At 44.3% G+C, this 26,686-nt stretch overlaps 1 protein-coding gene across 1 annotated transcript; it reads left to right on the top strand.

The window, feature by feature from the left end:
- The first annotated feature begins 5,113 nt into the window (after positions 1-5,113).
- Positions 5,114-6,616, top strand: LOC134451718 (protein FAM200B-like). The gene has a single exon (XM_063202121.1). The coding sequence runs from the start codon at positions 5,114-5,116 to the stop codon at positions 6,614-6,616; it is 1,503 nt and encodes a 500-aa protein (XP_063058191.1).
- The last annotated feature ends 20,070 nt before the right edge of the window (positions 6,617-26,686 follow it).

Raw genomic sequence — 26,686 nt, 5'->3', positions numbered from 1 at the left:
CAGAATATTGCTAATAAATATCTTAAGCCAGTCACTAGCCATGAGTGAAAAAAAAGGTTTTGTGTAATCCTTCATATTTTGTGAGAAATCGCAGAGAAAGCGTTTATTCTGCTGGGGTATGTAAACATATGAGCACAACTGTATATCACAAACCAAGTCAGTCAATCAAATTGCTCATAGCCTGTGTAAATGTGTAAAAGTATGATACCAGCAAGCAGGGCCACTGACAGCTCAGGCCCCTAGGACAAAGTCATCTGAAAGGGCCTCCCCAACTCAATACATTCAATGTACTGAGGACATGTACCCCCCCCCCCCCCCCCCCACCTGGGCCAGGGACAACTAACCCCTTTGTCCACCCCCCTGTCGGCTTCCCTGTCAGTAAGTTTATTTCATTCACACAGAGAGTGCGTTGCAATATGCGACCTTGCCTCCTCCACTTGCTTCTCATCATGATGACATCACTGACAACAGCATTATATTTCAATATCTTGCAAATGCTCAATTATAGAGTCTATTTCTCATTTCCAATTGGGATGGTGAATGAAAAGCAGTCCCTCAAAAGTTGTTGTGGCTAGGCTGACAGCTGGGAAACTTTATCGTTTTCTCCACGGAGGAGGGGCCAGGAGGCGGGACGAGGAGACAAGCGCAAGTGGAGGAGGCAAGGTTGCATATTGCAACGCACTCAGAGCTTGCTGTGAGGCCACTGGATCAGTAAGAGGAAGGTGTCAGAGGATTAATGCAATCAATGCAAGCTACTGCCCCCTACTGCTCACAATAGAGAAGGCAAGACACAGATAACACTCCCCATGCCTCATGGGTCCTTCATGACCCTCCAAGCTGCTTAGCTGCTGCATGTCCTTTATACCCTCCAAACCAATGGTAATTCTGCCCTACAATATCAGAACACAGTATCTTGAAAATGGTCGAAAATGGGTTTAGACCGGAAATTGGCTTTAAAATACCTTCTTTTTCTTGTGTTAATTTTTTTTGGCCCATCTTGGTCCCGTTTCGGAAAAAAACGCAAAAAACTGATTATACTGCGCTTTTTGGTTTTAGGGGGTTACGTGGTACTAGCCAAGAACGCAGTATAATGCGAATTATACTGCACTTCTCCATTGACACCGTGGTTTTGGTGTAGACAGTAATACCACAACAGAGCGCAGTATAATGATTTTTCAGCTAAAAAGTAATGAGAATGTTGTTTTTTTGCTTTTTTCTTGTGTGCATAAATTTTCACCATAAAAAAGTATTATATGGAAGTGTCATCACCACTTTACCTCCAACACAGTCGCGTGGACAGAAAGGAAACTTTAAAGCCTTTTTTCTCAGTTTGGCATTTTGAATTATACTGCGTTCTGAAATTGTAGGGCAGTATTACAATCAGAATAAGCCAAAATGTGCATACACGGACAGACAGACGGGTGGTTTGCTCAACTTGCTCAACTCTTACTGACACACCTAATTTCAAGTCTTGTTATGCTTGCATTAATGGTGCATGTGGGTCAACAGTACGGGCCAAGGGCCAAATAAAATGACTCTGCGGGCCAGATTTGCGACATCCCTTGTTTAGACTATTAACTCCTCTTGTTATGACATGATGACGTCTTATTCAATATATGCACTGTTGGTGTATTGTGGATTGAAACACCAAGTTATGGTAAATGTTTTCCATGCTGTGCATCAATTGCTCCAAATTATGTCAGTGTTAGTAAAGGTATTTTCTAGTCAGCCTGTGTTTGTAGAGAATCTGATGAAGACAATGGTCGAAATGTAATTCTGCCATGGAATAAGAAAAAAAAAGGATGTTAAGTGTGGGGACTCATCACTCTTAACCTTCAGTCGGCCTTGATCCTGCACCTTATTCTGGGATATGCACAGTTTTCAATCTCAACTACCTACAGAGCCTACCTGCTCATCATGTGAGCATTGCCGTAATTACCATTGAGGACACAGAGGTCGTGTCTTCTTTATTTTTCTAAAAATGTAACATTTATCTATGATGAAAATCGATCTATGATCAGCAATGATAAATTCAGTCTGTATGCGCCACCCCCATTCATCCTCAAGGCAATGATTAATGAAAAGAAACTGAAGAGTTTGACTGAAGAGAAGAGTTTGACTGAAGAGTTTGAAACAGTCTAAAACACGCAGTATTTGACCTCTGTATTTGAAAATGTCTCGTTACAGCCCTGCGTGTGAGTATAGCGCATGGAGTAGAGCAGGCGTCACCAACGTTGTGCCCGTGGGCGCCAGGTAGCCCTCCTGGAGCTTCTGAGGTGCCCACCAAGGATGTTAATGAACAGTGACCACTATAAGATTTTAGTCACAATTAATGTTTTTCTTAATTTAAATATGATATTATTTATAATCTTTAGGCAAATTATCATTCAATAATAGTGTGATTTGAGAATGATGCCAAGACATCAGTAGAGGATTTTGAACAAAAGTAGCCCTCGGGGAGCCCTCAGTAGCCCTCGGGTAGCCCTTGGTAGCCCTTAGTAGCCCTCAGACCCAGATAGGTTGGGGACCCCTGGAGTAGAGAGAGCCAATTCAGAACTTCCTTTGATGCTGTTATAAGTCAGTGTACCGCTGAGACAATAGTGGTAGACCAGCCGAGAAGAAACACAGCTCGACTGGTGTGAAGTGAAAGTGAAAGTCCACCTGGGAAACTCCAACTCCCATTATCATTGTGACACCACTCCACAGCACACAAGTGCACAATGCACACAAATGTTACGTTTACATGAGACATTTAATGCAGAATTAACTGACTTTAATTCTGAATAAAGCTTAATTCCGCTTTGAAAACGACATGAAAACACCTCTTAATTCGGAATTAAAAACATCATGTAGGCTAAACCTAGTGAATGAAACTGCATTCATGCCTCACCCGTGCAAGGTGGCAGCCCCCAATGGCACCCCAATATACAGTATACGTATACATGTAAACAGCTTCTTGTCTAGGTAAGGTTGTGTGTACAGAAGAAGGGATAAGCAAAGAGGATGGAGTAATAAAGAGGCTTCGAAACCCGCCCACCCAATGCAAAAGTGTGTGCTCAAGTTGGGTCTCCTAAGGGGGCGTTGTCCCCTCCTTCTTCTTCTATTTTTGAGGTGTTTGCACGAGAAGTGCGCTACCGGCCGCCATCTACAGCGCCAAGGGGACTCCATGTATTCTAAACCTCAGGACTCCAAAGGTCTCCTAACAAAAGGTCTCCTAAAGGGGCGCTCACCCGACAGAAAGTGGATACCAGAAAATAAATGAAATGACTTATCTCTGTCTATAAGATCTGTGGTAGAAGGCAGAGGACAGAGTCCTAGCCTCAGCACAGGAACCAGCCCCTTAGGCAGCTGGGGCTGATTAGGTTGCATGACAAACTAGTGTCCCTGGGTTATGCCATTTTATTTCTATAGACGCTTTACATACACAGACTAACTCACTGTGCTTTACAAAGGTACATGCAGTAAATGGCAACATTTCAATAAAAACCCAACAAAAGAGGGTACAATACATGGATGAAGGGATAACTGTCCCAGGAAAAGAGAAGATTTGCTAGGATAGGAAGTGGCTTGGCTGAGGCTTACAACGGTCTCCCAGGGACTGACATCCGCTGGGTTGCAACAAGGGACGTGGTGGAAGTGGCATAGGAACGACAGGCATCAGCTAAGGATTCTGTAATTGTCTAGATTTATTTGTTTGTTGTTTTATCTCTACATAGTTATTCTATAGCCTTACTATATAATTATGTATGCAACTTGCACTCTGTATTTAGATGTGGTTAAACAGAAGGAGTGCATGCTTGACATAAAGCTGAACAATATTCATGTTATGTGTGATGTCTAGTTTTTGGAGGTAGTGATTTGCTCTGATGTGTAAGATTTATGCCTCCCTGGCTTAGAGAAGGGACATAACCATAGCTGTTTTCAATCCATTATTCCTGTAGCGAACATAAAAACTAGAAATATACATAGAACCATGAATACAATCAGTGTCTCCTGAATGGCGCACATGTGCATTTCAGGCACTATGTTTCAGTGCATAAGGCGCTCACGCTGAAAACTCAGTGCACTGAAAGAACCTGGATGATATCCTATAACGATCAAACATTCAGTGCATGAATGTATTTCTGTAAGTAATGTTGATGAGATGACCAACCTCTTAATTTTATGTGACATACTTACCATTCGGGGTTAATAAAATGTAAATACAAGTGGGGGGCGCTGGGTTCGAGTCCGGATGGGGTCATTTCCCGATCCCACCCCGTCTCTCTGTCCCATTCGCTCAGGGGCGGTTCTAAGGGGTGGCAGGGGGTGGCATTTGCCCCCCCAGAAATATGATTTGCCACCCCAATTAAGAGTTCTGATCGTGACAAATAGCCTTAATGCATGACATCATTTCAGACATAGAACTTTAGGTTGCAGGGTTTCACTTTAAGGGATTCACTGTATCACATAAGTGTGTGTGTCGATTATATAGCGTTTATTATTTTCCCTTAGTGTAGGAGCATGCCCCCCTGAAATACATTTCGCCACCCCTTTGCCACCCCAAGAATAAATGTCTGGAACCGCCCCTGCATTCGCTTCCTGCCATCATCTCAGACTGTCCTATCAAATAAAGGCATAAAAGCCCCCCTCCCCCCCCCCAAAAAAAAAACAAGCATGATAAGCTGTTTAATATAAACAATGGGCAACCAAAATTTTGGCGTATTCTATGCTAGTACATCATTTCCAATTAGAGCAGTGTTTCTCAACTGGTGGGTCGCGACCCAAGAGGGTCACGGAGGGGTCCTTGGTGGGTCGCGGAGCTGTGATGGGAAAAATTACAATTCATTGATACTGATTTAAAAAAATAATTTTTTTAAAAACACCCAGCTTTCCCTGCAACAACTTCAACTCTTATTTTGACAGACGATTTTAGTTCCATATCATCTAGACTGTTGCTATAGATACCGTCGGAGTGTTTATGCTGCGAGATAACGTGCAGACAGTCATTTGAATGAACAAGATGCCGAAGTGAAAGTACTAATATTTGAAATATAGGTTTAGTTGTGTCGAGGACAAAATGGTTCAGAAACCCATCTGTGTGGTATGAGGCAAAACACTAGCTCATGAGAGCATGAAGCCGTCGAAACTGAAACGGCACCTGGACACAAAACACCAGACAGTCAAAGAAAAACCAGTGGAGTACTTTCAAAGACGGCGCCAAGAACTGCAGGCTTCACAGAGGCTGATAACGGCAACAAGCACCACGCAAGTGCAGGCACCCCGCGCATCTTACCACGTAGCTCACCGGATCGCGAAGGTCAAGAAACCTCACACCATAGCAGAAGAACTCATCTTACCTGCAGTTGCGGATATGGTGAGGGAGATGGTAGATGAAGCGACCGCAAATAAGTTGAAGACAATACCGCTGTCCAATGACACCATCAGCAGGCGCATTGAAGACATGTCAGACAACAGAAAAGAACCGGTGACAAGTCGTGTCCAGACAAGCATCCAATTCGCACTGCAAATGGACGAATCGACAGATATAGGGAATCATGCCGTGCTGCTCGTGTATGTGAGACACGTTTGGGAAGGAGACTTGCAAGAACAGTTTCTCTGCAGCAGAGATCTGCCCACCACAACGGCAATCTTCAACTCAGTGGATTCGTACTTGCGCTCAGTGGGTTTGACCTGGAGCAACTGCGTTGGGATCACGACTGATGGTGCAGCCTGCATGACAGGCAGACATTCAGGAGTGGTGAAGAGAATACTCGAGAGGGCACCGAATGCAACATGGAACCACTGTTTTCTCCATCGGGAGGCCCTAGCAGCAAAAGACATGGTGCCAGAGCTTGATTGCACACTGAAGGATGTGGTTAAAGTGGTCAATCACGTTAAGCGCAGTGGGAAGAACAGTCAGTGCTTCAAGTCACTTTGCAAAGACTTAGGTGCTGAGCACCTACAGGTGTTGTACCACATGGAGATACGCTGGCTGTCGAGGGGAAAGGTGTTAACCAGATTCTTCGAGCTGAAAGCAGAGCTGGCAGCTTTCCTCGCACAGACCAACTCAGCCTATGCGGAGCTGTTTGACAGCAAGCTATGGCTCGCCAAAGTTGCCTATCTCGCCGACGTGTTAGAGCACCTGAACACATTGAATTTGTCTTTGCAAGGGAAGGGACATTGTAAGTTGGAGCAGTCCGAAAAAGTCAGTGCGTTCAAAAGGAAGCTGGCATTGTGGGAAGGCAGAGTCATCAAAGACAGGCTCGACATGTTCCCCAACGTATGTCAAGAGGCACTTCAGCTGGATGTCGCGGACAGAGGTGCCCTGAAGAGCATCATCACCGCGCATCTGAAGAAACTGCAAACGCGGTTTAACGCCTACTTCCCGGAGAGCGCACACAACAGAGAGGAAGAATGGGTGCGTGATCCCTTTGAAGCAGACATTGGCAGCGCTGCGCTGCCAAGCGAGGAGGAGAACCAGCTGATTGAACTTTCTTGTGACCAGACAATGAAGGCAACATTCGGAAAAGTCACACTGTGTCAGTTCTGGTGCAGTGCTGTCACAGGAGAGTATTCGACGTTGGCGAGACGGGCAGCGAGACGGACTGCCCTTCAGCACCACCTACCTCTGTGAAAGTGGCTTCTCCACTCTGGTCCAACTGAAATCAAAACAGAGGAACAGGCTGGACACTGAACATGATATGCGAGTTGCTCTGTCCACCATCCTGCCCGAGTTCGAAGCCCTTATAATTGACAAGAAGCATCCCCAACTCTCCCACAAGGTGCTCCTCGTACAGCCATGCGTAGTCTATGTGAGAATATAAGCAAAGTTTTTGCGGTTTTGTTGCTGCATTCATATGTACTTGTTGTTATTCATGACAAGAATGTTAAAAATGAAGTGAAAAGAAATCCCGCACACTGTCCGTTCCACCAACAAACTTTAATACAACGTTTCGGTCATCCGACCTTCTTCAGGTAAACTTTACCTGAAGAAGGTCGGATGACCGAAACGTTGTATTAAAGTTTGTTGGTGGAACGGACAGTGTGCGGGATTTCTTTTCACTTCATTGACAACCCGGCTGGGATAACATCCTACGCACCTGCCCAACTACAGAGGTGTGCAAAAGCGTCTATTGAACTAAGAATGTTAAAAATACCAAATCTGTGTCTGTGAAAGTCAAACTGACACTAAGTTGTTGCTCAATTTCCTGAGCTGTTACAATGTTCATACAGCCCACTTTGTGAAATGTTTATGTAAAGAAATAGTTGTTGCTCAATTCCTGTTCATGCAACCATACTTGAATGCTCATGCAACCATACTTGAATGGATGAAGCTGAAGTCCTGATTAAATTAATTAAAAATGAATCAAATTTTAAAAACGTTTTTGCCTGTTTATTAATCATAGGCCTACAATAAGCTAATAATAATAGCCTAATAATAATAATAACACCAATGAAAATATGCCTATAATAATAATAATAATGATAATAATTGGCCTAATGATGGTGTTATTACACTGGCCTATAATGGCTAGGCCTATAATAACAACAATGCAATGATAATATAATGATGATATCAGGCCTAATGATAATAATAATAATAATAATAATAATAATATTACACAGGCCTATTACTGTATAGGTAGGCCTATATTTGGTTATGGTTATGATTATGGTTATTTGAGAATTATGTTTAAATTGACTTGAACGCTAAAAAAAAAATGGGTCGCGACCTAATGACTTTAGAAAATGGTGGGTCCCAAGACTTTTTCAGTTGAGAACCACTGAATTAGAGCACAACGTTAGCATTCTAAACTTTCCCAGGACACTTCACACTAAAGACATCAGTGCACTGTGTTCTGAATGCCAAAGCACTCACACAAGTGCTCCATTTGAGACGTATTAACTATATGAATTAATTGTGCGTGCCAAAAACAGCTCTGCGGCTGCGTCTCAATAACAGCTCTGAATTTATAAATGGTTTCAAAGCAGGCCTATTCGTGAGTGTGACAAGCACTCCAAGATGTTATATTAGGTAATCATCCCGAGTTAAAATGACCCAGAGGAGCAGTCACACCAACCAGGAGAGATTAGTAGCCAACCCCTCAGAAGATACAGTATGGCTATAAACATTAGTAGGCCTAATCCAGAGTAAGGATAGGCCGATATATATATCGGTATCGGGCCGATATTTGCATTTTTTAAGTGTATCGATATCGGCCAATACTGCCGTGCAATACTAGAACGCAGTAACTCAAAATGGTCGAAAAATTTTTTATATCGGAAATCGGTTCTAAACTACCTCAATTGTCTTGTGTCCAAAAATGGTGGTCCAACACCGTCCCGTTTTGGAGAAAACTCATTTTGAAAGTGCAAAAATGACCCAAAAAAGGTTAAACAAAAACGCAGTAAATCGGCGAGTTACTGCTGCACGTTCCAATGGGACTGGTTTGGAAGTAGACAGTAATACAAGCTAAGAACGCAGTAACTCCTGCAGTAACTCCATTTTGTGGCAGTAATACCAGCCAAGAACGCAGTAAGTCGGTTTTTTGTGGCAAAAAGACACATAAATGTTGTTTTTTGGGGGTTTTTTTTGTGTGCATTAAATTTCTATCCTAAAAAAGCATTACCAGGAAGTGTCACCACCAATTTACCGACAACACAGTTGTCGCGCCATATGGAAAACTTTGAAGCCTTTTTTCTCAGTTTGCCGTTTTTAGAGTTACTGCGTTCTAAGATTGTACGGCAGAATAGCGTGTGGTTTTGGCCGATACGCAATATTTAATATTTTATGTCTTTCGTTTTTTTTAAAAGCACCAAGACACTTTATTTTTTTATCACTTCATTGTGAGACATTACTTGATTGTTAGAGTGGGTGTTTGAAAAAAAAATCGGTGTCGCATCGGCCATTAAAAAACCTGTATCGGTCGACCCCTAATCCAGAGACTCCAACAGGAATGCATTAAAATATATACAGTATACTATACTGCCCTACAAAGCAAAAAGGCAGTAACGGCATTGCTGTTTAAAATGATAAAGTAACAAAACCGTCACATGTCAGTAATCTCCCAAAAAACACTTATATTGGATTGCAGTATCATTTTAAAGTTAACTGACTCCGTTTTGAGCCCTGCGCAGTTACTGCCTTTTTGCTTTGTAGGGCAGTATACTGTATACATGTTTTTTTTTGTTTATAAACACGACGTTTTGAGGAGGGGCAAGACAATGGCAGCCAACCACATGAGCTAATTTTTTGACCGATTGCGGTTTCCAACAATCAGAGGTTGAGTTGTGCACAGCCAGGGTCACGCAGTCAGGGGAAAACTAAAATTGAGAACTCATGTACCGTATAGCTTAGTGATGTACACTGTTGTTTGGTCAAGTAAGTGTTCCGTACAGCGCCACCTCGCAGAATGGCGTTTCCGCAATCAAAACAATGCCATTCGGTGTGATGGCAACCATCACACGTATTGAATGGCTCATGTGAAAGAGGAGGTTGTCGTCTTCAAAATAAGACCACATCGACTTACAGTGAGGCATTGTGGTTAATGTATGGATTGATTATTTGTGCCAAGTGCCAGTTAGCCATGAGCCGCTAGCTTCCGTCGGCCTGAACAAATAAGTAACAGTATTCCGTACATCTGATTTACCTTAAAAAGCTGCATTAGCAATGATTTTCATGCAATTATAATGTTGGTGTGTTTGTTTGTTGTCAAACTATCCCTTCAAAACAGAGTTTGAATGACTACAACACGGTAAAGATAACTTTGAAAGCAACATGCATGCTAGTCGGAAGTAGCTTTGCAACAAGCTACATTGCAGAACGGCACTTCCATACGCGGTTGCTATGTTATTTTTACCGTGTTATATTCACTTAAACTCTTCATGGAACGAATAACAATTAGTTTAGCACTTCACAAACGCATACACATTAGATCGGTCATGAAAACCATTGGTAGTGCACCGTTTTAATGTAATACAGTTGTACGGAGTACTGTTACTTATTTGGTCAGATGTGTTCGGAATACTGTTACCTATTTGATTTAATCAATCAACCCATACATTAACCACCGCAATTCTAGTTGGTCTTATTTTGAAGACGACAACCTCCTCTTTCAAATGAGCTATACAATAGGTGTGATGGTTGTCATCACACTGAAAAGTTTATTTTAATCGTGAAAACAGCATTCTGCGAGGAGGCGCCGTACAGAACACCGTGCGTTGCTTCTAAACCAGCTTTTGTTAATCGCTTTAAATGAGGGAGGAATTCAGGGACATGATTGTGTTGACAAAGACAGGGGTGATAGTGAAAAAAAATCCTGAGCCTGAACTTTTTCCCCTGCTCTAACGACGACGACAAGATACTGCATAATGACGCAACGTAGGCCTATTCTGACACATTATTCAAACATTTAATAGCCTGTGTATGACCATTATTCAAGCCTGAACCTGTAACACTTTCTGAGATAAGAATAACCTTATGGGTAATTATTATCCATGTTTTTGTTTTTGCAAACTCTGTCAAGCCTGAAATCAGGCATGGAGCCTGAATACTATCAGCCCTGCAAAGATGTCCTGACTTTGATAAAGATGTCATTACTGATTCTGATGGGTACTTCCATATGGTCTTGTCACTGGCCTGTGGAAATGCACCTGAGCTGATTAAAGAGACGCCATAAACGTCGTAGTGCATCAAAACTTATTGGATTCAAATTGACATCGGATGACTTGAGATGTTCGAGAAATGGCTGTTCTTGTCGTGTCGTTTAATATGAACCAAAGACGATAGCGAGAAGGCGGTTCACTCATGTAATTGGTGTGTAATGTGGTATGGCTGCCCCTCGGAGTCACCTTTTTCTTCTAGTACTGGCGACATGGTTAAGTGCAATGCCACAACTGCCAGGGCTAGAGTTTGGAACAGGTCACTGGACACAGAATTTTTGTCAGCTGTCATTAATTATCGCCTGCAGTTAACGCTGATTGACAGCTGTAGTTAATTTGGCCACAAACTGAGTATTGATAACCGGACATCCTCTTTCGCACCCAAAATGCAATTCAAATTCCAGATATCCAGAGTGACATGGGAGTCACACTTTTTATCCATTATGGAGTCGGACCCACTGCCCATGCGCACCTTGTCCTTACAACACTGTGGCAAATGTATTCACCACCCAGTAGTTGTTCTCCAATCTACTTTCTTTGATTTGGACTTACATCGTACCACGTTGATTCAATGCCAACAAACGTCATCATTCGGGAAACACACCTCAGGAACAAAGGCCGCCCACCCCTGTGAGACCACAGTAGGGAAAGAGTTACAGTTTACTGAATCAGACTAACCGGGCGAACACACAGGCGACGACAAGATTAAGCGACAGAGACTTGCTGGACTGTGTGGCAACAGAGAATCTCTAACAGGGAGAATTTTCACACTGATTGGTTCCCATTGTAGCCAGTTAGCTTTGCACGTATACTGCAGTTCTTGGAGTGTCCACTAGTTGGCGAGTGTCGGTAAATCCTTCATGTGGGAAAATGTATGGAATGGAAAGGGGAACCCCATATGCTAAATACATTGCTACTGCGATTTCCAGTCACAAATATCATCAACAAAACATTCCTGGTAAGCACTATGACTGGTGTTTAACAATAGGCTGTATTGACAAATCGTTCAGGTGTGTAGTTTTACAGCAGGTTAGAAGATTTCGACCTGTACTCGCTAGCATCCCGCTAATGTTTATGGGTTTGGCCTGATAAAAATTGAGCTTTGTGACCCAATATATAATAATCTAGTGGTGCAAAATAATCGAAACGCTACTCAAATAAGGTCTTATTATTTCTAGCCTCGAACTGAATATTAATATTTCAGGACAAAAAAATATTTTTAAAATCACAAAAATGATAATGGTAGAAAACTCCATTGACACCCATTCATTTGCACTTAGGTAGGATTAAGGTTAGCCAGTTGTGGCTAGTAGCTAGTTCCGTGAGTGAACAGCCCGGGTCCGTGCGGATCGGAAGGCAGTGACTCGATGACTCCCTTCCTACATGAACAGGTCTCTGATCAGACAGGTGAAGTTACCTGATGAGACGGTCGTTTCGAACGGCACTAACTAGTGCGCTGCCCTGCGCATTTGATGTTACAGCGATTCTATTGCGGGAGTTGCGTTAATTACGTCACGAACGAGCGGTTTGTTTTCACCTATAAAGGGGCGTAACGCACATTTACGAGCAAAGTACCCGGATGGCCGTTCATGCCTATGTTGTTTGAACAGCCGGTGTTCTGTAAAATTCTACTACATGTAATATAATCCTACAAAGCCCCATTGGGCATGTGCAAACCATGAAACGTCAAGAAAGACTGTGCAGTATTAGCGGAGGACAGATAAATAAAGTACTTTAATTTTCAATTTACAAGTGTGTGTTTATTATAGTTATTTGTGTATGTGTGTCTTAGTAGTAGGGAATGGATCGCACTCAATTTTTCTTCTTTCTTGTGGTTTTATTTTATTTTATCTTTGCAGGGACTGACATGACAGACGTTTCGGCTGCACAGAGCCTTCTTCAGTGTCACGCGGTGTGTGGAAGATAACCTTGTGTATGTGTGTCTTAGAAATTGAAGTGTGACCCTGGCAACTTAGCAAACTTACTCGTTATGCTAGCGGTTTTTCTAAGGTTCAATAAAAAGCCAGGTTTTTGGTAGTATTTGTATCCATAACCTTGCGATTTTATTTTCATATCTTTCATCTCGTAATTTTAGCACCCTGCTGTTACTGCTTTGTGGCATGTTGAGCGTGGACAACGCTTGTCTACAGGTCCTTGTCTTTCATTTATACTTTCCCAACACCACCAATTGACTTGCATTGGCAGTTTTCCCCCACAAAGGGGCGTAACGCACATGGAAGACGTCACACCGTTAATGAGTATCTGACCAGAGCCATACAGTGAACAGAGTTACGCGATTGGAGGACCAGGAATTAAATTGCAGCCCCGCCTTTCAGCGAGATAAGGGAGTGCCTAAAGCAGCTGTCTTCCTATAGACTCAACATAGAACCACCACATTAACAGCCAAAAATAAGGACTAACGAACTATACTGCGGGGTAATCACCACAAATATGTAAACTATCAACTGTCTCGGTGGTGATAATCACAACACTTTTAGCACCTGTGATGTTAATCTGAAGTTATTACTATACGAACAGCAAGTCTTGTCATATTCCCTGCATTGCATCGCATTGCATTTGCTGTGTGCTACGCCCACTACTAGGAACTAACATTCGCAATGCTGAGCAGTACTGAGAAGCTAAAACAGCTAATTTTGCTAATGAGGAAGTCGGCCTCAGACTTTGTTCACTGTATGGCTGAATTCGAAACGGGAGGCAGTGACTCGATGACTCTCCTCCTACATAAACAGGTCACTGATCAGAGAGGCGAAGTTAGCTGATGAGGCAGCCGTTACGAACGGCACTAACGAGTGCGCCGCCTTGCGCATTTGATGTTACGGCGATTCTTGCGATTCTATGGCGGGAGTTACGTTCATCACGTTAGCGCTTAGCTTACGCATGCTATTTGAACGGTGAATGATCGTCAGACGGCGGAATCGTAAAATAGGCTATAAATAGATCTAGCGACAGCATATTTAGGTACTACAATGTTGATTTATGCATTCGATTTTCAATATCTACATACATAAGTGTCAGAATAAAGAGTATGATAAGGTAGTAGCTTGGGTAGTAGCCATGTTTGTTTTTCAGGTTTCCGGTTGAGAGGGAGGTGGCGCACAGCATGTTGGGTACCAAGGCAGCGAAGTCAGCATCTGATGTATCCTCGAAATATCCTCGTTACGCCCACAAATGCAGTCAACTGCCGAGAGAGGAAATAAAGCAATTTTTCGTTTCGATCCACACTTCATGACTCGATGTCCAGTTAGCTCACTGGAAGGACAGCTGCCTTCCCCGTTTCGAATCGGGCCTATGGCTCTGTATCTGACGACTCATGACCATGCCCCCACTGCAAGGGCTTGTGTATGGAACAGGTCACAGGACACTGTGAATATTTGACAGCTATCATCAATTATGCCCGCAATTAACGCTGACCAACAGCTGTAGCCTAGTCTATTTGGCTACAAACTCAACATTCACAATCGGACTTCCTCTTTCGACCGGAGCCGGAAAACGAAGCCATTTGCAGAAAGGACTATATAGGGTCAATTCGAAACGGAAGGCAGTGACTCAATGACTACCCCCGTATAAACAGGTCTCTGATCAGACAGGTGAAGTTAGCTGATGAGGCTGACTTTTCGGACTGGACTGTACTGCATTTGATGTTACAGCGATTCTATGATGGGAGTTACGTTCATCACGTTAGCGCTTAGCTTACACATGCTATTTGTGCTTGAGTGCGGCGAGTGACCGCCAGACGGCGGAATCGTAAAACAGGCTATGAATAGATCTAGCGACCGCATGTTTAGTGTTGATTTATCCCTTCGATTCTCAATATCTACGTACAAACGTGTCAGAATAAAGAGCATTATAAGGTAGTAACTTGGGTGGTACCCATGTTTGTTTTCAGGTACCCTGTTGAGAGGGAGGTGGCGCACAGCATTTTGGGTACAAGGCAGCACCAAGTCAGCATCTGATGTTGCCCTCAAATATCCCCGTTACGCCCACAATTGCAGTTAACTGCCAAGGGAGGAAATAAAGCAATTTTTTCGTTTAGAACCATATTTGATGGCTCGATGTCCAGTTAGGGGGCAAAATATACCAAAGCCGAATGGAACGGTCGCGGGACGAACGCGGTCTTTCTGCTTAGTTTCGGCCGGTGTGTTTTTCTCTGCCTTTCGTGAAAAATACGCTCGAGGTCTATTTTCCAAATGCGGCGCGGAGCCGGCTCCCGCGCCACTGATGGCCGACTACCGCCGGTTGGTGTTTTAGGACAGATATGTTACAATGTATTTTCACCGACGCCGGTAAAAAACGCGGCCGTTCCGCTACGCTTTACCGCCCTGGTGTGTAAGACCCCTAGATCACTGTAAGGACATCTGTCTTCCCCGTTTCGAACGGACCCATAGATAGGCTAGCTTACTTGCATCATCAGAGCGTAGAATGGCATAGCCGTGAGGAGTCACTCTCTGAAGTGCAATGCCACTGAATTTTTCACAGCTGTCATAAATTATCCCCTGCAATTAACGCTGACCAACAGCTGCAGTTAATTTAGCCACAAACTGAACAGTGGCCTTGTTTACATGAGACTTTTAATTCAGAATTAAGGAGCTGTTTCCACGTAGCAGGATATTTTTTAAATGTGGCTATTTTTTCTCCTGGTTACATTGGTTTTGAAATCCAGATATAAAAAAGCAGGCTTTAAAAATATCTTATTTAGGGGGCTAAAATGCATTTGTTACTATACTCATGAACGGCGTGACGTTTTCCATACACCCATTTGTGGGGGAAAACAACGAAATAAACGAAAAACGCAGACCTGTAGACTAGCGTTATTCACGCGCAACATGCCGAAAACGTGTTGTGTTGCCGGCTGTTCAAATAATATAGCCAACCAGCCGTGGCTGAAGCATGGACTGTGTTCATTTAGAGAAGCCGATGTAGACATTCGGTTTGTTTTCACCCATAAAGGGGCATAACGCACATTTACGAGCAAAGTACCCGGATGGATGTTCATGAGTATGGAGTATCTATTTTTATCCAAATGTTGTGTTTACACCTAAACAGGAGAAAAAAATAGCAGGCTTTAAAAATAGCAGGCTACATAGAAACAGCACCTAAACCACTTTAAAGATATCCTCTGCAACTTTTTCATAGTCATGAAATGTCTTGGAAATCAAGGTTTTGCTTGACAGGTCAGTTCTGGCGAAAATGGCTATATTTCCATCTCCATCTGGTGGCCCTAGCCCGAAACAGCACTTGCAACTTTGTCCGTTCACGCCGTGCAGCTTGTTTTGCTCTGGAAGTCTCACGCGACATGGGAGCAGAACGACACTCATTTCCTTTCATTGGCTAACTAAGCAGCAGCTCGCTGAAAACTGGCTGTTAGCTGATTGTAAAATATCATGCTGGCATAACCAGCGAAAACAACGAATGGGACTGCAGACAAATGATGAGCTAATTGAGATGAAAGGGGGGTTTGGAGTGGACAGTCAAATAAATAGCTTGTGTGAACATTGGAAAAGCCCCTTCAAAATGGACAGAGCGAAACGCCAAAAGGGCAAAGATGTGGATTGTATTATTCACGTCACTGGAATTTATGCAGCATTATCATTCTCAAAGCCTATATTTATGTTTAGTTAACAAAGCTATATAGAAATTAATACAAGTTGGAATCTGATGGTGCACGCTTTACTTGATGTCAAAGGACACATTAATCAGACATAGATCCCATACACATGAAAAACCATGCAAAAAAAGAGTGATTTTTGCTCAATTTCTATGCACGTCAAGTCTTCTAGGATGTGTTTTTTCTCTATAAAATGCCTTGCAACGGGTGAAGTTGTCCCCACGTCCAGGCACCCCACCTTGCTTGAATGTAATTAATAGCTTTTGTGATCAAATGCCTTGGAAGCATCGATTAAACGGTAGAAGTTTCTCTTTTAGAGCATAAATACAGATATCTGTGCCATGCTTTGGTTTGAACACAAACTGATTGTGAAGGGAAGAAATATATACATTCATTCTGTCAAGGAAGATTCTTTCCATCACCTTAGACAATATACTGGCCAGTGCAATAGGTTGATAATTGCCCAGCCAACATTTCCAGCTTTGTCCTTGATGACCGGTACAAGGAGTATGGATAGCATAGAATCTTGCAGTATGCCATGAATCATCAGTCCAGTAAAGCACAAGAAGAAGGGAGACCCTCTGACTGGCATGTTTCAGGTGTTCTGCACTTATGAAGTCCATAAAACGTAAATTAACAGAATAAGAAAGGAGTATATTTCATCATATAATTGTGGCGAAAACTGTAATTATCATTGTGAGGGTGTAGTATTGTGGACATTAGATGTTAATTAACCAGGAAACTAATTACCAAGTTTGATGTAGTTGCACGACTATGCCACCTTTCTATGAAGTTCACGCGGCTCAGACTCAAAACAAAAGTGGTGAAACAAAAGTGGTGAAATTGCCACAGACAAACTGCCGCCCGCTCCCGTAACTGATGCCTTTTAAAACCAACCTAGATGCAGGTAATTGGTGACAGCCTGTTCACCTGGCGACGCAATAATGTGCAGCAGATTACTGCTGTTAAAGTTGCAGGTACCCATTATGCCACAATCTTCCCCCATTTATTTTGCTCTCTCTCGTGCTCAATTGCACACACACACAACATCCGCGCACATGCACCCCCACACATGCAAACACACCTCCATACACTGAAACGTAACGAGCAAATTAAACAGCACCAACATACACATGCACACACATTACAAAACAGCTTAGAGGGTTATGGGTTGGCCATTGAAGTGCTACCTCGCCTTGTAGGTTTTGATCTGCTGTTTGGTAGGCCTAGACGAGGGGAGGACGGTCCTTCATCCCTCGATTGGGTCGTCGGGGACGGCTGGGCCCCAGCAGGGACCCGAACCCCATCACAGTTTCTCGCCAAGTGCCCAGGTTTTTGACACCGCCAACAGATGAAGGAACGATCCGGCAACCCTGTAGGAGACCAGTTGCAGCATAGCCATCTCACGGGACAGTCGACACAGTTGCTGTTGTTGGAGCTTCATCATGTCTATCATTTCTGACATCTCTTTATGTTCTTTTTCATACATCATGTCTCGTTGTCAAAGGGGATCCAGAAGCAGTTCAAATTGGTCGTTCCTGCACGGGTTGCTGTTTTGTTCTTCAGTGTTTTACTCAAGCATTCATACCAAAGCATTCACACCCATTCATTAACAAACATAACAAAATAAAAATAATTGGCAACAAAACACTAAAACCCAAAACACCCGTCTCTGTTGGGTCCTAAATCCTGCCGACTACGTCAAATGTAGTATTGTGGACCTTAGATGTTACAGTTTTTCTCGATTGGTTTGGCTAATTTCTCAAAACTGAGATGACATTCTCAAAACAACACGGACAAATCTCCAAACCAACTTACAATTTCCCACAACAGAATGGCATTTTTCATTGCTTTCATCAAATTTCAAATGCTTTGTACATGTCTCAAATGTTTAGTACATCTCAGCAGATGGCTATAAACAAGTACCCTACAGTTGACACATTGAGCATACATTTAGGACATTTTCCAAATAAATTGACCTGTCTTATCTAAACGAATTAGACAATTCTCAGTCTAATGGTTGCCCTCTCCAAAATATGCAGGATGATTTCATTGTGTGAGTCATCATATGCAAAGTAGTCTACACAATTGTCAAAACAGTCAAGGACATAATATTTTAAGAATGTCTTTACTGTAAACAGTAAATTCATGACAGTGTTCAACAGGCTAGATGGTATTGTAACTTTACTAGTTTGTAGAAAATAATTTTACAACCGTGTATACTACAGTTTCCTCTGTTATTTGGCTAATTTCTTAACATTTTTTTAAACGGCATTCTGTGGAGGGAATTTAGTTTCGACACACGGGTAAACTGTTTTTGGAGTGATATGAGCAAGTGATGAGGATCCATGGCGTTATGCTGAACCATCCAGTTTATTTTGACAGAATGACTAAATGAATGCAAATGAGTCAAACCAATTGAGAAGGATATATGCCATTTTTACGGTACTGACTATTTATGTGGGAGAAGGTGTAGTGCTGATGCATGAATGAGCTGTTTTGGGAGGTATATGACATTTTGCTAGTTATCTGAACTGTTGTGCAGAAGTGTAAGAATGTTTAGCCAAATGACCCAAAATTTATAGAAATGGCATCTCAGTTTCAAGAAATTAGCCAAACCAATTGAGAAAAACTGTAATTAACCAGGAAATGAATTACCAAGTTTGATGTAGTTGCACGACTACGCCACCTTTCCATGAAGTTCACTCAGACTCAAGTGACAACTTAACAAAAGTGGTGAAATTGCCACAGTCAAACTGCCGCCCGCTCTCGTAAATTAGACAAGCCAGCAAAAACAAAATGAGACCTGTTCTTAAATAATTCCCAAAACAATTATGTGGATGCTTCCATAGCACATGTCCCAGCCTGGGAACATAGACAGGCGTGGATGTCTTTATTTTCCCCAATACCTCTTCATGCAGGCTTCGGATTTACGCCCCCACAGTAGCTACTACAGATACATATATGCAAATATTTACAATCATACATTCGGCAGTAGTTATCATAGCATAGAAGACTGGCAGGGGGAGCGGTCGTAGTAATCCCTGCCGTTTGGAGCAGGCTTGGATTGTCTGGCCGTCAGCTTGGCATTGGAGACCCGCAGATGGAACTTGTTAGTACCTGGTATCTCGTGAAATGTCCACCAATTAGCGAGAGGTCTACCACAGTACAGTCTAATTCCTGGTTGAAAATTCGAATGCATACAGTATGCCGGCTTTTGCAGAAAATGACTTATGGTACTCATAAAGACTGTGTCCCTGTAAGACAGCCAGATCCGCAGCGATTGAGATATGTGTTGAGCTCAGACTTGCAGGGTGGGTAGGCCTCACTCATGACATCTTTGTAGACACAAAAAGCCTTGCAAAACTTAGCGAAGATCAAGGTCTTAGACAGCCAGGGATCAGCATCCTTCAGCACCACTGAAATGTCATTGCCGTCTACCACTCGCCTATCACACGGTTTGGACCCTAGTGATATTTTGACGTCATTATGGAGGAAAATTCCTCACCTGTTGGCGTTGCGGTAGCTGGGTCTCGGCGATGGACAAACTTGCTATTCCATTTATTTAATTTGTAGTTTATTTAGCAGGGACAATGCCGTGCACATTGTTACAAATAGGACAAGGCAAGGCCATGGCACAGCTTGCAGATGTGAATACATAAAAGTTTTGTAGCTAGATAGCTAATTTGCAACCTCAGTCCCTGATCAGGCTACTATTCTAATAAAATATTCAAATCACCTAGAATATACAGTTATACAAAATATTCAGTATCAAATATACAATTACATGTATATGCTGTCTTAAAACATACTTCCTATAGCATTAAAACCTTGTGCTGGAAGAAAAATAACAATATGTGTGTGACCTGTATATGCTGTGTGCGCATGTATGTGTGTTATCTATTGTGTGTTGTGATGATTACATTTTTGTTTTTCCTTCAGCCCGTGTTTCAGTTGTCTGATGAATGCTGTAGCCTCTTACTGCAGATGGGGTCGCCGGCGGGACTATTCACTATTTGCTGAAAATGCTCAACAACATCATAACAACATTGCTATGACAGTGCCGAGAGCCTTAAGTAACAGATTAAGACATAACCTTACCATCCCCAAAATTGTACTGGCTATTACATAGGCTCTGCGGTAAGGGGTTAAACTCAGTTTGTGATTTTATTACAGTTGGTAATTTGTTCCACATTTGAGTTCCCAATATCTGAGAAACTCGTCTGGCCAAAAGAGGTTTTGCGCACCTCTGCTATGCAGTTGCCGTTCACTGCTCCTCTGGTGGCCACCCTTCATGTGCTTATTTTTGTTACAAAAGGACATAATACAGCAGGAGCAAGACTATTTGCACATTTAAAAAGTAGTTTAAGAAAAGAAAACTTCATAAAATTCTCAAAGCTTAAGAGGTTATATTTCGTTACTATGAGGCAGTGGTGCCATACTATTGGTTTATGATCCAGTATCTTCGATGCCTGTTTGTATAATGATGGGTTTAATTGATGTATGTGAGGCAGGTATATGATGCCTTATAATTCTAAAACAGTTCAAGTTTTTTCGGAGCGTTGTGGTGAGTTTATTATTGTGTTCACTAAAGTTAAGCTAAGAGTCTAAGATGATTCCTAAAAAAATAATTCATTGACTTTCAATTGTGTCCAGGTCAATTTCAATGGAGCAGGAGGCTTTCCATAGAAAACACATAGATATTGTCTTTTTGATGTTAAGAGTGAGATGGTTGTCCTTCCATCTCCTTAGTCAAAATGTCTGCTGCTGCGTTTGATGTTCTGTCTGACGGCATAAATAACTGTGTCATCAGCATACATTTGGCAGTTGGATGACCGACAGCATGTGGGCAAGTCATTTATATATGAACTAAAGAGCAGAGGCCCCAATATCGAACCCTGTGGAATGCCCAAATTTGCAGCTAATGGCAGTGAGAGCCCTATGTTTATCCTGACCAAAGAGGCTTGAGACAAGAGGGCGTACTCGCATCATAACAGAGTAGTACGAAATGATGGCGAGGGGAGTACGGAAATGTTATTCATCTTCTACAGTCAGTATTGGAAGCATCAGCGAAGCATGCAATGACACTTCCGCGAGGGTCGGAGTGTGGAACAGGTCATAGGACAGCGTGAAGGTTTGTCAGCTGCCCTTAATTACCCCCAGCAATTACTGCTGACCAACAGCTGCAGTTAATTTGGCCACAAATTATCCATCATGGTGTCGCCCCCACTGACCATGCGCAAGGGAGTACGGAAATTGTATTCATTGCACCCACTGACCAATGACCATGCGCAAGGGAGTTAATTTTCCATCCACTCGTGTCCTCAGGCAACGCCCTCGTACTACACCGTGGCCAATGCATTTGGCCAGGTGGGGAGCATTGTCGTTAATTAGCGTTCATTAATGTGTGCCTGTTGTCAATCACCGTTGGATTGGTCTGCACACTCGTTTATGTCACAGGCCATCAATTTAGGTGCCGTTTCCACGTAGCAGGATATTGTTTTAGCAGGGTATTTTTTCCTCCTGTTAGGTGTAAACGCAACATGTGGATAAAAATAAATCCTCCATTGAAACAAAAGTGTTTCAGACCCCTAAACAGGATATTTTTTTCTCCTGCTTTTCATACCTGGATTTTAAATATCTGCTACGTGGAAACGGAAGACCAATACAACCAGGAGAAAAAAAATATCCACATATAAAAATATCCAGCTACGTGGAAACAGCACCTTAGTTGGCCTACTTATCGCCATCACACAGATGGTGTCATCAAATGGGCTGAACAAGCCCCAGCTGCCCCTGCCCCAAATGCCAGTTAGCGTCGTCTGGCGGGGGCCTCGTCATTGGCTGGGCAGCAGCGGGCACGGCTCGTCTGGTGATCTTCTCAGCGTCCGGACGGCATTGGGGCAGTGGCGGCCACGGCTCATCTGGTGGCGGTCTTCTCAGCCGGTCTTCATCTTGTATTTTGCCAATTGGACCACCCATCGCTGTTCTACAGCTCCCAGTTTCGCTGTGTGGAAGTGGACGAGGGAGTTGTTGTCTGCTACCACAGCCACCCGGGCACCCCAGAGGTAGTCTTTAAACTTCTCGCAATACAATTAAATACAAGAACGGGAACATTCTCTTTTTGTCAGTTTTCTTTTTTCAATGTCTGTGTGTGCAATTCTTTTCTTTTTTTGTCAGTTTTCTTTTTTCAATGTCTGTGTGTGCATCTTCTTCTTGAAACTAAGCTTAGAGGGTACTTCCCTCTGGTGGGCCCAGAGCGTATTGTTGCTCTATGAATGGGAAAGGATCTCACCTCTACCTAGTAGCGTAGATAGTCTGGGGGACGCCTTTCACGCCCAGAGCGCCGCAACTCCACTGGAGCAGCGGACACAGCAGGTGAAGATCTTTGCTGCGCGGAGCGTGGCACCTCTGCTGGCACCGGCAGGTCAGGTGGTACCTGCACCGCTGGCACAGGAACATCTGGAGACGTTGGACGCTCCAGCTCTGGTGAAGGAAGCTCCTCCACTGTAGCCAGGCCAGTTTCCACCGGCACAGAGTCAGTAGCACCATCAGGGATGTCCACTGACAGTTCCAACTTGCTCTTGAGATCCTGACTGGGAACAGAAAAAAGTGAAGAAAGTGAAAGCCCATTGGGAAACTCCAACTCCCAATATCATTGTGACACAGCACTCCACAGCACACAAGTGAACACTGCACACTGCACACAACGAAATTGCATGTATGCCTCATCCATGCAAGGGGGCAGCCCTCACTGGCGCCCCATGGGGAGCAGTGCGGTGGGACGGTACCATGCTCAGGGTACCTCAGTCATGGAGGAGGATGGGGGAGAGCACTGGTTGATTACTCCCCCCACCAACCTGGCGGTCGGGAGTCGAACCGGCAACCTCTGGGATGCAAGTCTGACGCCCTAACTGCTCACCCATGACTGTCAAACAGTCTGGCTCTCACTTGATCCACATGTCTCTTCATGATCTGTCCACCTCCGACGACTACGATATAGGACAGACGGCCTCGTTAAAATTATTGCAAATAGCCCGGCCATTAACATAGACGATGGGCCGACCCAAGCGGTCGTGACGCGGCCTTACGGGCAGGGGGCCCGGAGGGGCACCAGGGAGGGCACCCGGGGCGGAGGGAACGATAAAAACAGCATACTTTGCAGGATAATATACGCTGCCCACTAAAGTGCCTTATCAATAATTCGTTGTCCACCACTGACCAGTCCAGACGGGAGTTGAATAGGCTGATATAGGAAGCAGCCTTGGCAGCGAATGATTTATGGTATTCATAAAATAATGTGCCGCCGTAGCGCACCGAAAAATCCGCCATCAATGCCAGATAGGCATCGAGTTCCGGGCGGCGGTGAGGGTAGGCGCTGCACAATACGTCACGGTAGACTCCAAAGGCAACCACGAACTCTCCGAATGTAGCCTGGGGTCCGAGGTCTTCAGAAGAACTGACACGTCCCCGCAGTCGATGAACTGACGATCCACCTGGTAGTTGGGAAGGAGCAGGGAGGCCAGGTTTACGTCCTTCCCAATCAGGATGTTGCTTTGCACTGACGGGGATACGGAAGACGCAGCCTGCGCGACGAATGACGTACCCAGGATTGGCGCGGGCTGGGCCGTCGCCAGGGAGAAGTTCTGCTGCAGGGTTGCATCGGCGAAGGATGGGTCGACGAGAGGACCGCCGGGCTGGTGACCGGAATTAGCAGGCAGAGGAGGCGGCAGCAGGCCCGTTTCTAGGATTTTGGGGGCCCTAGGCAAAGGGGTTGTCGGGGCCCTAGGTTTTTGGGTTTTTTGTAAGGGGGGGGGGGGGTTGACAGGGTAGCCACGGCGCCAGAACTTCTGTTTCGGGTTTCAGGGGGGCCAGGCAATTTTTGGATGGCACTTCAGTCATTGTCACATAGCCTACCATTACAACACAATGTCACAGAAACCATAGAAATCTAATGGAACAAACAAGAAGTCACCTTATAGACAGTGTTGTGGCAGGGCAACACATGCATGAAGGGCAATGAATGCATAAAGAGCAAGCATACACCAGCATTTCCTGTGAGGAAATGCAATCTAGTATGATAACTAGTCCCTACAGTTCATTTTATGAAACTTTATGAAGAAAGACCTGGGCAAATATAGCCCATTCCATTCAGTAGGCTCCGCTCATGAAGTAGGCTAATTGAATGTTCAGTTTAACCTGGCCTGTCTCACATGAGAGTATGCCTATGGCCCAATCAGATTTTTTGACCCTACCACGAAAATCATGATCTGCATTGCCAATCACAAATAAAGAAAGGTCTAATCTTTCCAACCACTTTTAAAATCTAACCAAGGGTGCTCCATTTGTGCAAAACCAACTATTGACTCATAAAACAATAGGCATAGTCCAGAAACTCAAGGCTGAAAAACGAATGAGCAGGCACAGTGGGGGGGTTTGGGGGGATGTGATATTGGTAGAATTCTAACCACGCCAGGGGGGTCTCCCCGACGAGATTTTTTTTCGTATTGCATCCACCACGCATTTGAAAATACAATCCATAGTTGTTAGCAATACCGCAGCACACACAAATAGGCTACTCTGTAGCGACCAAGATCACTGAACAACCACCTACGTTACTCCGTGGTTGACAGCTGTGTCAATTATAGGGGACCAATACCCCGGTGCCCTTACCTTGAGTTGTCTTGACCGCAGAATGTATCCCAACCTCTCACTGTAATCCACAAGTTTCCAGAATCATGGTCCCAAATTCCAATGTGTAATCCATATAGCAAGAAAGTGGGCTACAATGTAGCTATCCCAGCGCACTTGTGTGACTCGTGTTATCCGAAATATTGGTCATATGCATATGCACATTGTTCATTCGTTTCTTCTTGCGTTTGTCCACATTCAAAACAGTTCCGTGTCGAAAAAAGATGCGTTATGGAACAATCGACGTTTGCCCAGTGCTTGTTACAGCACATGGATAATCCTTCACGGATGTTTTTGAAAACATAACACTGTCGCCTAAATGAAGCATCTCGCTGTCTGTGCGATGTCAACTGGCCTGGGACAGTTTGGTTGCAGTACAGAGAGTAGCCTAATATGTCGCCTTCAAGATTAACTTTTATTTTAAAAGCAACTGTCTTGAGCCAAAAATGTAGGCCTAATATAAACTGGCGTCTGCGCAACATCCAGTGAGAGATTATGTAGCTTCATCTTCAGTTTGTATTTGCGCTGGATTTGACGGTTGAACAAATTGGAAGGGGGGCCCCCTCGAGATAGGGGTACTTTGACTACATTTGTCGTTGCACCTTTTGGCAATTGACATTTTCACGTCGCTGTCGCTGATGCAAACCTATTGGAAGGGGGGCCCCCCTCGAGCAGGGGGCATTAGGGAGGCGCTGTTGCTTCCCTCGCAGCAGAGCCCTTCATAAAGATGGCATTGCCTTATTATAAAGCTATTTCAAATCGTCGTTGCTGTTGGGTCCATAATCTGTCGTCCTTGGGGGCCCCACCTACTCGGGGGCCCTAGGCAACTGCCTACATTGCGTACCTTAACGCAACGGGCCTGGGCGGCAGGGAAACAGAAGGAGAGCGCGCAGGGAGCGCGGCAGACGATCCGGTAGCGGGCAGCGACACCGACGCGGCGGCATCGTAGGCAGGACGCGGAAGAGGGTCCCAGGAGCGCAGGCGGAATCCAAGCTTTGTACAGCGCCAGTGAGGGAATTCAGGATGCAGAGGAGGGATGGGTCTGGCGACGCGGCCGACTGCGCCCCCGCCGCGGAAGGCTAGCGACCTCGCCGAGGCGCTGCGGGCTTCTTCTTGGCAGGAGGCTCCGTGTTGTTGGTCTTAGCCTTTGTCTTACCCGCGGAGCGAGAGGGCGCGACAGGAGATGCCAGCTCGGAACTGGCTGGTGAGGCGCCGTGTTGGGTCGTCGTTTGGCTGACGAGTCCTACCTCCTGGGCCAACTGCTCAAGTTAGACTTTGGTGAGGCCGTCCTTGAACACGATCCCCGAGGCGGTTAAGGCATCCCTGATTTCGGCGGCGGAATACGCAGACCAGCCAGAGCGGAGGGCTCGACGGGAACTCCTCGTCCGTCGATCCGTCGCTGGCATGCTGTTGCGAGTTGGGCTCGTCGTCCGCCATGGAGAGTCAAAAAACACAAGGGTGAGTGAAAAATAACTGAGAGCTTGCAGTAGCAATGAATGACAGCAAACTTCAAAGTCGGCTTAACTGGAAAGCAGAGAACAGAATGAGTGACGGCTTTTTAAACAAACGTGAATGAGATCCATTGGCTGAGGGGGAATGATGCATAAGTGATGCGTAACGGGGGATTCCCCAATCTCGCGTTGTGATTGGTTGACGATCCTGGGCAATGATGACGCATGTATGATCTGTCAAAAGGGAGATTTGTTGGTTAGCCTAGTAGGTTTG

Source organism: Engraulis encrasicolus, chromosome 7 (genome assembly GCF_034702125.1).
Source record: "Engraulis encrasicolus isolate BLACKSEA-1 chromosome 7, IST_EnEncr_1.0, whole genome shotgun sequence".
Taxonomy (NCBI): domain Eukaryota; kingdom Metazoa; phylum Chordata; class Actinopteri; order Clupeiformes; family Engraulidae; genus Engraulis; species Engraulis encrasicolus.
Note: the sequence above shows the minus strand (reverse complement) of the source record. Positions and strands in the feature narration are given on the sequence as shown.

Bases quoted from the DNA above. Each gene is read 5' to 3' on its own strand.
- LOC134451718 (XM_063202121.1), top strand. From the start codon at position 5,114: ATGAAGCCGTCGAAACTGAAACGGCACCTGGACACAAAACACCAGACA.